Raw genomic sequence first — 17,329 nt, forward strand, 5'->3', positions numbered from 1 at the left:
ATATGAGGAAAACAAAACTGGTGTAGCCATTTCTTTTACATAAATGTGTATACTGCCTGGTTATCTAGAACTGGTGTTTTTTTTGTAAGGAAAATAGCTATATTAACGTTGTTCTTACGTGTTTACGTTGGTTAGGCTGATACAAGGTGATTGATCCAAGGTCACTTCATGGGTGAGTGGAAATGTAAACCCTGGTTCCCCAGGTCCTAGCCCAACAGTCTAAGAACAACTACTATGAGTATTACCATAGAATGCTTTTTCAAAAAAGAACTAGCTAAAAGAGGAAGCCTATATGGGTCTAATGGGTTTACTCCCAGCAAGTGTAGTGAGTTGCAGCCTGTTTTATATACCTGTAGAAAAGGCGTCCAATAAAGAAGACATAGATATTTGAGAAGAATGACACAAAATGACAGGTGAAAACAGAAGAAGATAAGGGGGGTGGATTATTGGAAATGAGATGGAATATCCACTGTTAAAAATACAACAGAAATTAATGTTTCTTTACTATGCTAAAACATCTGCAAGTCAGCCTCATTCTCATTCCCTACTTGTGAACCAGGGCTGGGTTTGTCTAGAAAATGGACTAAATTGGTAACAAATGTTATATTGCTGGGTTCATAATGCTGCGTGGAATTTGTCTAACATCAAATAGTAAGTTAGAAAGCATTAATAGAAATAAATACTCTTTTTTAACCAAATGGAGTCTAATCATCTTACTTCTCCCCAGTCCCCATAGTTCCATCTTGGACAGGGACCAGAATCGCAATGGCTGGAGTCAGGTGGTTTCAGTGCTTCATCACAGAAGCTAGCACTTCTTCCTTCCTCATCTTGGCACACCACGACCCGGCGGTGAAATCCACCAGCACAAGTACTTGAGCACTAGGAGGCAATAAACACAATATGCTGCCCTAGTTGTGTGAATACCAAAAGAAGACAATGATCCAGTTCACACTTAGCACAAAACTCAGTGCATACACACAGGTGTGTTGGGTCGAGGAAATGAGATCACAGTCCCTTTGCTCCATCTTTGGTCCTGCATCTGCTGTGGTGGCTGTGAGCCGCTCTGAGCCCAGCTCCAGTAGGGGAGGGCGGGATACAAATAAAAACTTATTATTATTGGCTAAGTGTGCCACCTGAATTCAGGCATGAGGTTTGTGGTGCTTCAGACAAACCAGGAGCTGCAACAAAGGCTTGCTCTTGGCTTACAGTTTGTGGTTTGTATGGAGTAGACAAAGTACAAGCTTGGGTTCAGACAGCACACAAAGTACAACCATGGCTTAGCTCACAGCTGCACCGCAGCAGCAGGTCTAGAGGAGGAGCAAAGTGGCTGCAATCTCCTCTCTGGAAGACTGTATTTTCACACTATGCCATCCTTCAGTTTAGAGCAAGGAAGGAGAACCTTGTTTGCACCTAAAATATAACATCAGGGTTATATATAGTTGTGTTCAGTGAGGGAAGGGAAACATGTAAGGAAGATTACAGTATATGTGTTGACAGTTTGCATGTGGACACCTCTGGATCAGGGACCTACAGGATGGAAAAAGTGAACAGCAGCAAGATCTGTTCACCTTTAAGGCCCTAAACGGCCTCGGCCCAGTATAGCTGAAAGAGCGTCTCCACCCCCATCGTTCAGCCTGGACACTGAGGTCCAGCTCCGAGGGCCTTCTTGCGGTTCCCTCACGGTAAGAAGTGGGGTTACAGGGAACCAGGCAGAGGGCCTTCTCGGTAGTGGTGCCTGCCCTGTGGAACACCCTCCCATCAGATGTCAAGGAAATAAACAACTATCTGACGTTTAGAAGATATATGAAGGCAGCCCTGTTTGATATTTTATCACCTTTTTTTCTGTTGGGAGCTGCCCAGAGTGGCTGGGGAAACCCAGCCAGATGGGTGGGGTAATCATCATCATCATCATCATCATCATCATCATCATCATCAAATGTTTGCAGAAAAATGTACACAGACAATGATTTACTTACTGCTCCCCATGGTCCTGTTCTCCACTGGTTTCCTTGAGGAGAGTGGTGATTCCTTGAGTTTACATTGTCATGTGAATCATGGACCTTGTGTATTGGAGGATAATCCTGGTGGTTTGGATGTTCACGTGTATCCGGATTGTGGTGATAAACTGGCTGGCAGGGTGGCATGTTACATTCTTGTTCTTTTGCAGGGTGGCCTTCGGGATCACAGTAATTCTCATCAATTTGTTGATGGTGGTTGACACAGACAACTTGCCTTGTTACTATTCCATTACCACATGTAACTGTGCACTGACCAAAAATTAACCCAACATTTATGTGACACAACGTAACAGGAAAAAGTGATAACCAATGATTAACAATTATTTAAAAAAATTGCAATTAACAATTATCTACATTTGTGGAACAAGGGCCAAAGCAACTCTACGCATGCCTCATCAGAAATTAAACATAGGAAGTCTTTCTACCTAGGTGTACACTGGCGTTCTAATATAAAATAGGAAAATAAAAAACAAAATGGGAAAAAGAGTAATATTTACAGGTGACCAGCTTCCAGATTGCCAAACACCACAGGGACTAAAGCAGCTTGAAAGTTCTTCGGGTCGTGGCAAATGTGCACAAAATGATTCTTCTGCTACTCTGCCATGACCATCCCGGCAGCTTACGTAACGAGCGCGGTTCCCCTTCCCACAAGATGCGGAACACTGCAAAGACAGACCAAAACCAGAATTGTACCATTCTAACCAAACAGGAACATACTCAGGACCCAGAGTCAAGAAACCTCTCCTTCCCTAAGATATTAAGTGTAGCTAGGGTATGTTCCTTAGTTAGGGATGGCATGCTAGTCAGCTGGGCGCCTATGGTCAAATACTGCCAAATATTCAATGAAGTCAAGAATGTCACTGTGTAGTTGGCAGTTTACCTAGATTATTTTCATTATGGTGCCATTTGTTAGCACTTGACTCCCTAGCCCTGCAGCTGTCAAGGTAAGCCATCCTGCACAACAAGACTTCTTATAGTGGCCTTGCTTGAACCCCAACCGGAACAAAGGACCCTGACCAGGACGACCCATCTTACTCGGACAGCAGGTGGGCTGTTCTATTACTGATCCTTGCCCCATGCCAAGTCAACCCCATGTTCTTGCTGTAAATTGCAGCCTGTTGTTGTTTTTTAACCCACAACTAGTCTGCCTACCCATTATTCTGCTCCTGGGGACAAGGTGTCCTATGCATGGTGCACAATTTGAAACAAGAGATAAGACCAGCGAACAAATGCATAATGTTGTACTATAAACATTGCAAAACAAATGGGCTAAATTAATTTGCCGAAAAGCGATGCAGGAGTTTTTCATCTCTTTTTCATATCAAGAGAAGACAATTCTTAAGATCTTATCCTTATCCCAGTTTACTTATAGAATAACATTTTGAAATGGAGAAGTTTAAGTACTTGTGAAATAAAGAAGGAAAATGCATGTTTGATTGCACCATTGCAACATCACTCACTGGAGTCCATGATCCATATCTCCACTGAGCCGCTTTATCAGTCTGGATCACAGGAAGTGATGTTGGCCACAGCTTGATGGTCTCTGGACAAGAAGCCATTTCACATTCCTAAAGGTGACAAAGTACATTTTGGAAACATGAGATGGCTGGTAGGGTAGAATAAAACTCACTTACTTGTTATTTTTTCACAGCACTTTCTCTAAATACTTGTTTTGCTTACTTGGCTGTCTCTTGGACGAGTTGCAGTGCTGCACTCTCTGTTATCGTCCAAAATAGTTCCATAAATGCCAGCAACACATTTGACTGCACGCACTTGATATCCATGCCCACATGTAACAGAGCACTAAACACAAACAATTCCATAAAGATAGAACAGATTAGACTTAGGATCCACAGAGATAAATGGAAAATTCTTCAGTTCCAACTGTTGCTAACCATGTATTCCTCTTCTTAAATTTCTACAATGGATTCCTATACTGCTTTGAATGAATTTGAAGGTTCTAGCTCTTGCCTTTAGAGCTCTCTATCTCCTGTTTCTCTCTCTATATATATATATATTCTATTTTCCCATAAGTTCCTCCATTGCCTATTGGTCAAGTTCTCCACCTGATCCTCAAAGTCTTTCATCAAATATTCTTAGGCCATGTACAAAGACTTAGGCTGTAATAAAGATTTTTTGGAGCATCGTTAACCTCAGTGTACCTGTCCCCCTGTCTTCACAGAAATGGTTTAAGAAGAAGCATTTTAGTGGTGAAATGCTTGAAAATAATATTATGTAAGGACTTCTATGTACTCACTGCTCCCCAGGGTCCCACTTGCCAAGCTGCACATTCATTAAGTTCACATGCTGTCACTGGATGTGGCATAGAGTTTGGATCGCAGAAAATGTTTTCCAGCTGTTCGTCATTCAGTTGACACCATACTTGTCGATGCCTCATTCCCTTCCCACAAGTCACAGGACACTAGGCAGAGTATCAGAGATGGTAAAAGGATTTGAGTGTTATTTGTCGATTGATTCATGCAGCTTTTATATTACATCTCCTCCTCCAACAAGGCTCTTGGAAGTAACAAACAAAGTAATAAAATCTGCATAAGTAAAAAGAAAAATCCTAACTTTTATTATCACCCGCTATAAGTTCCTCACACTAACAGCATGTTAAACCTATGTTAAAAGCACAAAAATCAGCAAACCTACCATGCCACTCCCTGCCAGGTGTCTGACAGCTGTTTTAGAGGTGGGTGCCTGCCACTGCCACTTCTAAATGTGAGTCAAGCTTTGCTCCCATCCATGGCAGCCCAAAATGTACTGTCCAGCCCACAGAATTATGAAATATATTGATTTTAAATGAGGAGTGGGAGCTGGGCTAAGTAATGAGTTTGGGCAAAAGGAATTTAAGTTGAGAAGGGATCCTAGGATGATAAGAACTCCAAACTCAGCCTAAAAGCGCAGTTCACCAGGAATCTCTGGCAATAAGAGACCCATTGGCATTCTGAGTATCCTTAGCACCGGGTGGAAAGGGCTTAATGGCTTCACAACAGTGAAGTCAATCTGCACACATTACCTCGCTCCAATCACTAGTGGTCCAGCTGGGGCACAAGAACTCGTTGCAGCTCTCCGTAATAATCTTTGGAAGTTCATGGCACTCTCTATCTGCCAGCCGGCGGCCAAAGTTGTTCATACAAAAAGCTTCTCTGGTTCTCGCACCTCGTCCACAACTCCTCGAACACTGGTTTAATCGAGAAAAGACAAGAAACGTATTATTATAAAATAAACAAGTGTGTGTTAAGGAATAGAAGCACAGATGTACATCAATGCATGCTTTGGGCTGGAAAAGATTTAGCATCTTGTTCTGCGGTTGTTATAAACTGTTGAATGCTTAAAAAAAATTCTTATGTTCGAAAACGGCCGGTGGTTTACACACGAATGGAGCTTTCTGTTGCTTATCAGAAAATACAGTAAGGCTACAGGACACTTGTTAATGCAAAAGCGAATCATAGGAAGGTTCTAGATCTGTACCTCGGACCATCCTGTGAAATGCCAGCTTGTTAGAAGACAGTCTCCATGACAGGGTTCTCGGATTGGTGGTTTCTGTTGATCAGCACAGTATTTATCATCCACTGGAACACTCAGTCCCTTTGAAACAGAGTACTTCATACAGTGGATGTCTAAAGATCGAAACCCCGGGCCACACCGAGTTGAACACTCACTTTTGCCAGTGTTATGCCACCTATAAGTATAAACTATTATATAAAACTAAATATGTTTTAGTGTGTAAAGGTAACCTAAATTATGACGGTCTTCAAATAGAATGGGGAGCAAACAAACAAACATTAAGCTTACTTTTTTATTATTTGTAATCGTTCAATGCAAGAAACAACAACTCAAGGAATTTTTTAAACACTTAAGGAAATCATATTAAAAAAATCCAAACACAGTGAATTAAATGAGTTTGTGGAACACACACTTCAAAGTCACAAAAGGAAATCCAGAATATGTAACAGTTTGAGTTAACGTTCATCTAGTCATACAATTTGATAAATGTTTATACCTTAATTCACATTCTGTATTACACTGTTCTGTTACGGCTGTGGGACGGGTTATATGCTCACATCTTTGGTCAGAGACCACCAAATGATCACTCCTTCGTATGCATGTAACCTTCCTCCTGTGAAGACCTTAAATAAAAGATTTAGAAAAAGTTAAAGATGAGATTTATACAGGATGAAAGTAGATTTTATTTCAGGCTTTAATCTCATCAAAGCTTAATCTCATCAAAATTTGCAATAAACGTTTTAGTTCCCGTCCCCATCTACCTTCCTTGTTCACTTCAGAGAGCTGACAGTCTCCAACATCAGGGAGGAGACTCAGCACTGATAAAAATGAGGTAGCCATGAGGAGTTTGATTCAGAAGTTTTCACCTCCATTTGAATTAAACACAGCCTGTCATATTATTTGAGCCCAATATGTGGTTAATCTTACCTATGGTTTGTTTGAAACAGACACCAACCTGTGAGTTATGAAGCTGTTGTGTTTAAACAAATATTGGTTAACATCAACCACATTTTAGGACTGAATTACTTACTAAACTGCAGTTAATTAAAACCAGTGAAAGCTGCCCATCTCTTTGCAGTCTTGCCTTGAGGAGGAAGGGAGAAGTGTGAAAGTGAGAGGCTCAACTCAGGTCTATTCCTGCCACACTAGTAGTTTAGCATAACATCAAAACACAGGGATCGTACATATAATTTGCAACTTAGTTATGAACAGGACAGCATTCACAAAATGCAAATTTTCTTGCATGGACATTTCATAAAGATGGGAGCTTTTCCCTAAGCTTCTTGGTATACTGAACTAGAAATGTCATTTATTTATTTTTATTTTTTAAAATTTGTTTTTATTGAAAGATTCTCATGGATAACAAGGGTACATACAACATCTCTGTTTTCAATTCATAAGATCTTTTCTACAGGCCAGTTACATTTGGGGTGAGACATTGCTGTGTTAAGCATTGTGAGGTTGGGAGGAAAGAATTGGTGAGTGAGAGGGGGAGAAAGAAGGTGGGGGATAATGTTATTTCAAACTTTTGTGTCTGGAGGTTCTTTATTTGTCTGTTTGTCTGTTTGGTTTGTTTTGGTTGGTGGTGGAGAGGTTGGGAAACCCAGAGCACTGTTGGTTGCATTCAGTGGATCACAAAGAGTTCTGTTTGTGTATGGTGGGGGGGGGGGGTGTTGGGTCAATTTAGCCATATCAGTCTACATACTGTCAGGGGAATTGTGTTGCTGTCTTGTATATGTAATAAAAGGAAGCCACACAAGGGTGAAGGCATCCTCTTTTACTTGTCCCCATTCTAGTAGGAGCATCATTTCCGATCATGTTTTCATTGTTCCAAAGTTTTTAAAGTCAGAATTTCCTTGCTTTTAAACAGTGAATCTTATGAAAATTATGAAGACGGTCTACCAAGTTGCGACCTACACAAAACTATGTTTCACACACATTTCCATGATCAAACCACAGCAAGGTGAAAGAGAAATAAATATAATTTATAGCAGGTTAATGACAAGAAATTTTGAAATATCTTAAAAATCACATCAACCAAGGAAACGACAATACCTTGACACATTTTGCTGCAGTCCTGCCAAAGCCCATAGGGGTCCCATATAAACAGATCCTGGCCTTCTTCTACAGGAACATTGAATGAGTAGCGAATGTCGGGGTTGTATAAATTCCCTACGCACAACACCTAAACAAAGATGTTTTAAAAACTGTTTTTCAATGAATTTTTCCTCACTCCTGGTGCATAAAAAAATGCAAATGCGTACTATTAATTAACATATTGAAGATTCACCTGCAAAAGAATCTCCTCTTCCAGCTGGCCAGTGCTGTTTATTCGCTCCACTGTGTTGTTTGACCCACTGTACTCAAAATTAGTTCCGTACATACTGATTTCTTTTTTAGACAAGCTCACAACAAAATTTCCATTCAGGAAAAAATGCCCCTGAGTGTTGGATAATGCTATAACAACATTAACAGAAACAATCACCATTAGTGCATCTTTACTTACATGCATCTTGCACATTGGTAATGATTTAATTATTGCTAGGGAATTACGATATGGGACATTAAAATAAATTCCAAGATTCAATTAATTGTAATAATTAATCTGAACCCTGCAGTGGTAAAATACCACTGAATATGGTAAAATACCACTGAGTCAGCTCATATAGTAATATTATGCAAAGGTGTTCAAGAGCGTCTTAGGGCTGTTGGATTTCTCATAGGGAATAAAGCCAGTAACAGATATCTGAAACACTTACCAAGATAGTTGTCGTCTTCTGGCTTCCCTGAATAGCTGTGCTGATGTATGTCAAGGTTTGTTGCTCCTATGGGAATTTTTACTACAATGTTATAGCCTAGAATATAATTAAACTTAAATTAATCCTATGAAAGATTATGCTTGTAAACAATAAACTTCCCAAGAGAAGTGATAAACCTGAAGAGAAATTAAAGCAGCTTTTTGATTTGTTTGTTTTTGTTCCCTGCCAGAATAACAAGTTACTGCTAGATCATCACTTCCAAGGAGCAACAGAAACAATTTATTCCCTATATAATATTGCTTTGTTTATTAATTATCTTAATCACAGGCCATAACAACAAAGACAAAATAAGAAAAAGAAAATTATGTATCTCACAAGTAAAAACACAGCATTGGTAATGCATGTTTGGGTTAAAGGTGGGCCCCAGGTCTGAAAAAAGTTTCGAACTACTGATTTAAATCATTAAAATATGTGGCACTATGCTAAACTTGCTCATAACACTCCAACAGCTTTCGTTTCTGTAGCTGGGTTTGGGAATGAAATGAAATTGATGTTAGAAATAAAAAAGATTATAATATAGGGGTTTGAAATTACAGCCTTTTTTGAAAGGAAAATATGTCTGGCATAGTGGACAGCATTGTGGAATGCAGAAAAAATGATTTAATGCCAATATTTATTATTTTAATTTTGAATTGTTTGAATTCACTACTGGAAAAACACAGCTGACTGCACACACACAAAATCAAACTTGAGAATCTGTTTGGCATATGAAAGCCAGTGTCATATGCAATTAAATATGTAAATAGATAGATGGATATCAAGAAACATACCATAATGAGCGCTATTGAAAGTTCCTGCAAGAGTTCTACATGAAGAATCATCACCACCACAGATTCCACATTTATCTCGCCTTGCCTTAGAGTTTAACACATGATCACAGCCTGCTTGCTATGGAAACATGTCAAAATGTTTTTAAGTACATGCAACAGCATTCAATTTACAGGTAATTCAAATTGCTCATTTTAACCTCTCATTCCTCACACCTTGCAAGTAATAATTCTCATAATCAGTAATGCATTTGGTGCTGTGTTGCAACAATGACTAGCTTTACTAGTCTATAAAAGAAGATTTCCAAACAAACGAGCACACCAAAACCATACTTCTAATTCAAGTGTGTTACAACAAAAAAATATGAAAAGCATAGGTGTGCTGGATTGTGTCTAGGAGCGTGTTCGAAACAAATGGAGAGGTTGTGCTCAGGGGACGAACAATCAGAAACGGGGTTGTGGCAATAAAAAACACCCACCAACGTGTCATCACACACATCATCTGTCTGCAAATGGTTTTTTGTTTATTAATTAGATTTTCCATGCTCAGGGAAAATTCAGGTTTAATATGAAAAGTGTGTGGACTGGCATTTTTATGATGACAACATCATATGGACATTGCTGTACATGTATGTTTGTGTGTGTGATCTGGAAGCTCCCTATGAACTTGATTCTGTGGGCAACAGTTCACAATACCAATTTCAGGATGTCAGTTTTATCAACTCCAACTAGGTTGGGTGTTTGTTTTCTAATGACCACTGTTTTTAGCACTATTTGTACTTCTCTATCTTTCATTTCCCTCTGACCTCTCGCTGTTTACAACTCCACCTCCCAACAATGCACACATATGACATCTGCTATAGTTCATGAAAGCTTATGCCGTAATAAATATGTTAGGACTTTAAGGCACCACAAAACTCCTTGCTGCTCTCAAACAGTTTCCAAAAAGATTTGTGTTGTTTTAGTGAACTCAATTACCCTGCATAAGCCTTGCACACATATATCATGAGTGTCCGTTCCACATGGAGTACCATCAACAACTCTGTCTTTCAGTTGATAGTAGGATGTTGTGCCAGAAACACGGCAAAAAAGCTTACAGCGATCCTTCGTAGAAACTGTTGGGACAAAAAAAGCCAAGTATGTTTTTTGTCACATGTGAAATTTTACGCAAATGAATCTTTAGTTTAAAGAGGAAGTTTCTCATTACTTACTGCCAGTGTATTTTGGAAGCCAACGCACGGTAGATGTTAGCCCGTTGATGTTGAAATGTTTACCATCAAACTCGGAGCACTGCTGCTCCCGAAAATCTTTTCTGCCTTTGGGACATGAATCAGTATTACAGGATCGAAATTTCATCCTGCGGCCAACGCAGTATTGTCCTCCATGTTTCGGTCTAATGAAAATTGCATTGCAAGCATGTTAAACAGAGTCAGTCAGTCATATTCAAAACAAACTTTCCAAACAGATCTTACTGATTTAATCTAAATAACATGGATGGCTTTAAAAGACGATTGGACAAATTCATGAAGGAGAAGGCTATCAATGGCTAGGCTTCGCCTGCAGAGGTAATGATGCTTCTGAATACCAGTTGCTTGAAATGACAGGGAGGAAGACTGCTCTTGTGCTCAGGTCCTCCTTGTGGGTTTCCTACAGGTATATGGTTGGCCAATGTGAAAACAGGATGCTGGACTAGATGGGCCATTGGCCAGACTCAGCAGGATCTTCTTAAGTTCTTAAGGTGATGGCTACCATTGCATAGCTTTAACAGACTTCTATCACAACACTATAAACAATATTTTCAGAACTAAACTACACTGCTGTGATTTTTGTTTATTTGAATACACACACACAGCCTTTCAATTAAAAATCTCCAGAGCAGCTTTCAATAGGTAATAAAACACATTGCAAGCATGAATATTTAACACAACTTAACAGCTGTAATGTGCATCATGGTGGGAATACAATTGCAAAGTGAATGGGAATTAAATATAAAATGTCATCATTGCATAAGCATGCATTTTTACAAACCCCACCACATTATTCTAAGGCTTCACTATCCACTGCCAAAATGCCAGGATTAAACAAACCAACTATTATAATATATACAATAAAGATAGCTTATGCTTCATTTGGTTTTGAGTAATGCACTATTCATAATTTCTGCCTTTAAATTTCAAAAGACACATTGAAATTATGATCCAAGTATAGTAATGTGTCTTTAAGAGCTCAAACAGGCATGCTACTCTTGATAGACGATTCAAAGTATAGCAGTTCGAAAGCATACCAGTGCGAGTAGATAAACAGGTACCGCTGCGGTGGGAAGGTAAACAGCGTTTTCATACGCTCTGGCACTCGTCACGGTGTCCCGTTGTGCCAGAAGCGGCTTAGTCATGCTGGCCACATGACCTGAAAAGCTGTCTGCGAACAAATGCCAGCTCCCTCGGCCTAAACTAAGATGAGTGCCTCATCCCATAGTCACCTTTACCTTTTACCAAAGTATAGTCATGTGTTTTTAAGAACTCAGAGGCAAACAGCCATGCCTGCCTGCATCTAACTAAACAGAACAATAAAATTGGGTTCCAGATTAATAGCATCTGTTGTGTGGCCTAAGGGGTTGAAAACAAGCTTTGCGGTCCACCACTCACCTGTTCACATGTGGCAAGTAGCAATTCCTTCCAGGTAAAGTAGGTGGTTTCAAGTAAGTGATAATGGAAAGGCTAAACAGTATGTCATTATCTGATATGCTATGGAAACCTGCTATTAATTTATTATTGCTTTCAGAGGACTAAGCAGAGTAAACAAAGTCTCAATGGACATATATTTAAAATGAAGAACAAAACACATACTCTGGCCGATTACACAGTCTGGTTGCGCTTTTGATGCCACCTCCACATGTCCTGGTACATGAACTGTAGGGTCCCCAGGATCCCCATTCTCCATCTACAGGGAGCTTTTCCTTTTCTTTGCTTACACAAATCCCATGCCGGCAATGCTGTTCAATTAACAAACATAACAAAATCATCAAAATTAGAAAAAAACTAATTCAGTGTGCACAGACTCTGATAATCAAATAGGAGAACTGGAATTGATATCAAAGAAAATTAAATTGGTGTTAGAAGATTACTGTGTCATTTAAACACTATTTAACAAACTTTACTTTCAAAATACTATTAACAATTCAGGAATCTGGAAAGTTCAGCATCTAAGCTTTCTTTTATGCATTTAAATGAGATGTCTAGCAATTCAAAAGCAATCTGCTCCTAGTATCTTTCATTCAGAACATCAGAAAATCTGGCAGCTGATATTTTTACACATACACTGTGCAAAGAAATAAGCATGAACCCCAATTATGCTGATCAGAATAGAAAGCAAACCTAAAACATGTGCAATAAGATGGGCCTCCAATATGCAACAGACTAAAGGAGTTTATGTGTGTAAAACTAGTGTTTATGCACAATGGATTTGTTCCTATGAAACATGGGACAATAAGAAAACCAGCTGTTTTCATAGCACTTGTAGAAACTTTTTCATTTTCCACTCAGACAGGATAGATTTCCTGCTTTCATTCCAAATTAAGGGGTTTATTTTCAGTATGGTGTGCAGCCACACAATCTACCCATAGCATGTGAGTAGACGATGGAGGCCTTATGCAACCATGCCAGTCCAGGCAGAGGGCAAATAAGGTACCTTTAATCAGGGGTGCCAACATGGTGACCTCCAGCTGTAGCTGGTCTACAGCTAGTATGGCCCCAACTGATAGTCTAGCTGCAGCCACTGAGAATATTCCCCCCTTACCCCAACTTGTTTCAACTTTTGGTTGTTGGCATCAAGTTTTCTTCAGAGACAATGCAAGAGTGTGCCATTGGGGGTAAAGTCAAACCATTAGAAAGTTAGAGCGCCTGCTGTGGCTGTAGAAACCAACAGGACACAGAGAGGGGCCTCACCTTCTGATCTTAAGAGAGTGGACAGGATAATATGGCATGATACCTGAGAGCGAACTGTGTAGCACATGAAATAAAAGTGGAGTTAGTTTTATATTTGCCTGGAAAGACGATTCTGGAATGTTTGAAGTTAAACCTAGAAATGTTGTACTAATATGGCCACTTCCATAGAACTGGAATAAGCCCATGTTAACATCTGGGATTTAATAGCTTATTCAATAAAGATGTATCAGGTTTTTTTATGCTGTGCAGCATCTCTACAGAAGAAACAAAATGAAGTCACAGTAGAAAAATTACACACCAGACCTATCCCAGATGTTCGTGTCATGCAGTTTTTCTTCAACCTAGCAGTGCTTGTGCTTCAGATATACTTATTTTATTATTTATATATCAAGCAATGCACGCAAGACTTGTAATCCATGAGCACAAATGCAAAGATAGGAGTCCAAATTAAAGGGTAAGAAGAGCCATCTCCACTGATAATTAAAGTTGTGATAATAATGCCTTTTGCAACAGGGCATTACTGAAGCAAGTACCCCGATTTTAGGTTTGTTTAGTGTATTTCACAGGAAAATACTTTATGAAATGTTAACTACTGTGAGAACAACTATGTACTTCCCACAGTAAATTCCAGTCATAAATCAGCCACTGTCTGCTCTGGATACAAGGAAAGGGCAATGGGATTTCCCCCCCTTGGCGATTAGGTCAGTGGCTTTAACACAGCAATTGCTTTCCCACTCTGCCAACTGCCGCAACTCCTTAGAGAAACCATCCCTCTATTCTAGCCATGCACCTCAGAACACAGCAAGATATAGGGACAGCCTGAGCTTAGAGAAAATATTTCCACAGTCACTCCAACCATTTTTGTTGCTGAGATCAGCTGGAGATAAGCCCCTGTACAGTGGTACCTAGGGTTAAGTACTTAATTCGTTCCGGAGGTCCGTTCTTAACCTGAAACTGTTCTTAACCTGAAGCACCACTTTAGCTAATGGGGCCTCCTGCTGCCGTCACGCCGCCAGAGCCCGATTTCTGTTCTTATCCTGAAGCAAAGTTCTTAACCTGAAGCACTATTTCTGGGTTAGCGGAGTGTGTAACCTGAAGCGTATGTAACCCGAGGTACCACTGTACTTGTCCCTGGAATATAACGCTGCTAACGACTGCCACTCGTGAGGGCTGTAGACTATAGGAATAGGAATATAGGAATAGGATGCTATAGGAATAGGATGTCTCTGAAATCTAGTTGATGCCTCCACGTACCAAAGGCTACTGGTGTTCAAAGACATTCATTCACTGGGACAACAACAGAATGAGAGGGCTATTGTGGGCTTCCCATTGGCACCTGGTTGGCCACTGTGAGAAAGAAGATGCTGGACGAAATAGGTCTTTGGTCTGATTACCCAGTGTAAGGACTCTTATGTCACATGTCTCTGTTACGAAAAAGGAGCAATGCTACTGAGTGCTCCAGATGGCTGGAAAGCCAAACAGGATGTTGATGTTTTGGGACTGTACCGTGGGAACAAGGGACAGTCTATTATGTGCACTGAGCACCGGATGTTAGCTCAGAGTGTCACATGACCCTGTACTGGAAGTACATGGGTGGAGTAATTCTCACTCTGCAGCTGGGTATCAGAGGGTGCAGACATGTTGTTCTCTGCACTGAGGAAAGACAGAAATAAAGGCATGTAAATACATTTCTGTCTGTCTCTTTCCCCTCCCTGGGGATGGCAGGGAGTGAGGGAGGAGGAGTGGCTGTGTTCTTCTCACGTTTGAAGAAGGATCGGCCGATAAAGACCTCGCCTTGTCTTGCCGGGAGTCGCTGACGGGGGAGGCCAACAAGGAATCAAGCCGGGCACCTGGAGAGTGCCAAATGCCTCTGAATGACAAGGCTTGATATCAACATATGGTAGCAGAAGCTGCTGGTTATCTGATCCATGGGAATCAGCATGAGAGGTGAGAGGTTGATGGATCGTGTGCCATCCTCTGCACCAAGGAAAGAAGATAACGTCTGCAATTGCAGCCAGAAGCTGAACAGACGGCTGGCCCCAAGAGGGGGTGTTTTCCAAGCAACGGAGCCCCAAAAAGGTATGCTGAATATCGGGCTAAAAGTGTGAATGCAGATTGATTTATTCTCTGGTTCACGAGAGCTGCGTTTGAAAAAAAAAACAGCTCTGAGAGTAAAGGCTTGCATACCAGAAATTCTTGCGGCGAGATAAGGATGAGAGGTATGCACAGTTGCTAAGCAACGACAGTCAGGGCAGTGGAAAACTACTGACACCTGGGGCTGGCTCAGTCAGAGCCGGGAAAGCGAAAGTTGTTTTGACTTTGAGACAGCTTGGAGATTGCCTGCCTGAGAGACAGGCAGAAAGACAGCTCAAAAGGAGCTTTTGGGATTTTACTAGCTCGAGAGTGGAGAGCTGAGACTTGGATTCAAAATGGATCCCAAGAAGGGGGAAGCCTTGCCTTACCCGCCTCCCCTGACTAATGACAATTATTCATCTTGGTCTGTAAAGATGAAGGCCCTGCTGCAGAATCAGAGGATTTTTGGGGTGATTGAGAACCCCATCCCTCAAGCACCAACCAGAGGTTGGGAATCACAGAATGTGAAGGCCAGGACGGCTATAATTCTGTGTGTCTCGGATGATCAACTTGTGCATATTCAGGATTTGGAATATGCGCGTGAGATTTGGGAAACGCTGCGTAGAACACACCAGAGAGATGCTGGCTCTTCAGCGTTGTTGTATTTTGAGAAGCTGACCAATCTGAGGCTTGCGCCTGATGGAGATGTTCAAGCGCACCTGACGGAAATGAAATATCTGCGCCAACAGATGGTGGAACGCAATTTCCGTCTGCAGGAGGAAGTGTTTTGCTTCATGATGATTAACAGCTTAAATCGGACTTACAAAACCGTTGCCAGTCAGCTGGGTTCCCTCCCCGCGAACGATTTGACCGCGGAAAGGGTGTGTGCCGTTGTTTTGAATGAACACGACAGGCTTGCTGCACTGGAGGTGAAGGACAGGGGGAGGGAAGAACGGAGTTCTAATTCCCCCACTGATGTTGCTACTGGAGAGGATGCTGTAGCTTTGAACGTTGTCCGATGCTACAATTGCGGACAGACTGGGCATCTTCAGCGGAACTGCAAGAAGCCACGCCAGCCGAAAGGAGCGAAGGGCCGCTCAGCAAAGCCTGAGGCAGCAGGCAAAGGTCATACCAAGTCTTCGGTGAAACCTGCAAAGGCCCTGATGGCGAAAGGAACCACGCCAGATGTTGGACACTCTTTTGTAATCGATACGGGCTGTAATTTTCATATGTCCCCGCACAGAGGACTCTTTTCGACGTTTAAGAAGCAAAGCTTCGCTGTGGAACAAGCCAACGGTCAGAAGCTGGAAGCGACCGGGGTTGGCACTGTCTATCTTAAGAGTCTGAACTTGACAATAAACAATGTTTACTTGGTTCCTGAACTGAAGTTCAATCTGCTGAGTGTTTCGCAGATTGCAAAGAAAGGACTGAGACTGTCCTATGATGATAAGAGCTGCGAGATCTTCAAAGATGGAGAGTTATATCTTTCTGCCAGACAGAAAGATGGACTGTATTTGTTGACTTTTGACCAAAGTGATTACATGGAATGTAATTCTGAGTCTAACATGATTTCTCTTGCAGGTGTGACCAAAACGAGCGCCAAGAAGGTGGCCAGGGTCGACAGAGCGTTTCAGCGGGTGTATGCTGATGTGATTGGTCCTCTAGAACCATCTAGAGGCAATGCAAGATTTTATCTTGTGTGTGTGGATCATTTCTCTAACTTTGTCTGGGTTTATGTGTTAAAGAAACCACAGGAAGCCTTGGAAAGGTTTCAAGAGTTTTGTGACAAGGTTAAAGACATGCATGATGCTAACATTGATTGTCTTTTGACAGATGAGAAGCAGATTTTTCTTTTACAGGATTTCCAGAGGTTCCTGCAGAAGAAGGGGATCAGACACAAGATTGCTGTTTCAGCGGAAGCGTGGAACAGGGGTGTTTGTGTAAAAGTGAACAAAGAATTGCAAAAGGGAATGAATGCGCAATTGCTTAGTTCACATCTGCCACATGAGTTCTGGGCGGAGTCACTCATGTCGTTTAGTTATGCGTGGGTGAGAAAGGTTTCGAAAGAGTTGGGAAGTTCTCCTTTTGAGAAACTGTTCCAGAGAAAACCTTCTGTTGCCCATTTCAAGGTTTTTGGGTCTCATGTGAGGACAGAAGCTCCAGGTGGAGTAAAGAATGCCAGAGGCATTTTTGTG

The 17,329-nt window shown here is 41.2% G+C and overlaps 1 protein-coding gene across 4 annotated transcripts in view; it reads right to left on the reverse strand.

Moving 5' to 3' along the window:
- The window catches only part of ADAMTS20 (ADAM metallopeptidase with thrombospondin type 1 motif 20), a 94,028-nt gene that overhangs the window by 33,638 nt on the left and 43,061 nt on the right, over positions 1-17,329 (reverse strand). For all 4 annotated transcript variants that reach the window (XM_083574297.1, XM_083574296.1, XM_083574299.1 and 1 more), the window contains exons 12-27: positions 11,964-12,109; positions 10,329-10,510; positions 10,096-10,232; positions 9,121-9,238; positions 8,291-8,386; positions 7,822-7,988; positions 7,587-7,716; positions 6,028-6,154; positions 5,496-5,706; positions 5,041-5,205; positions 4,276-4,440; positions 3,699-3,821; positions 3,479-3,586; positions 2,516-2,680; positions 1,977-2,267; positions 718-879 (exon numbers count right to left, since the gene is read on the reverse strand). In XM_083574297.1, the coding sequence (XP_083430423.1) occupies positions 718-879; positions 1,977-2,267; positions 2,516-2,680; positions 3,479-3,586; positions 3,699-3,821; positions 4,276-4,440; positions 5,041-5,205; positions 5,496-5,706; positions 6,028-6,154; positions 7,587-7,716; positions 7,822-7,988; positions 8,291-8,386; positions 9,121-9,238; positions 10,096-10,232; positions 10,329-10,510; positions 11,964-12,109 (2,493 nt within the window). The remainder of the gene's footprint in view (positions 1-717; positions 880-1,976; positions 2,268-2,515; positions 2,681-3,478; positions 3,587-3,698; positions 3,822-4,275; positions 4,441-5,040; positions 5,206-5,495; positions 5,707-6,027; positions 6,155-7,586; positions 7,717-7,821; positions 7,989-8,290; positions 8,387-9,120; positions 9,239-10,095; positions 10,233-10,328; positions 10,511-11,963; positions 12,110-17,329) is intronic.

This window comes from Podarcis filfolensis (assembly GCF_964270895.1).
Source record: "Podarcis filfolensis genome assembly, chromosome: 10".
Taxonomy (NCBI): Eukaryota; Metazoa; Chordata; class Lepidosauria; order Squamata; family Lacertidae; genus Podarcis; species Podarcis filfolensis.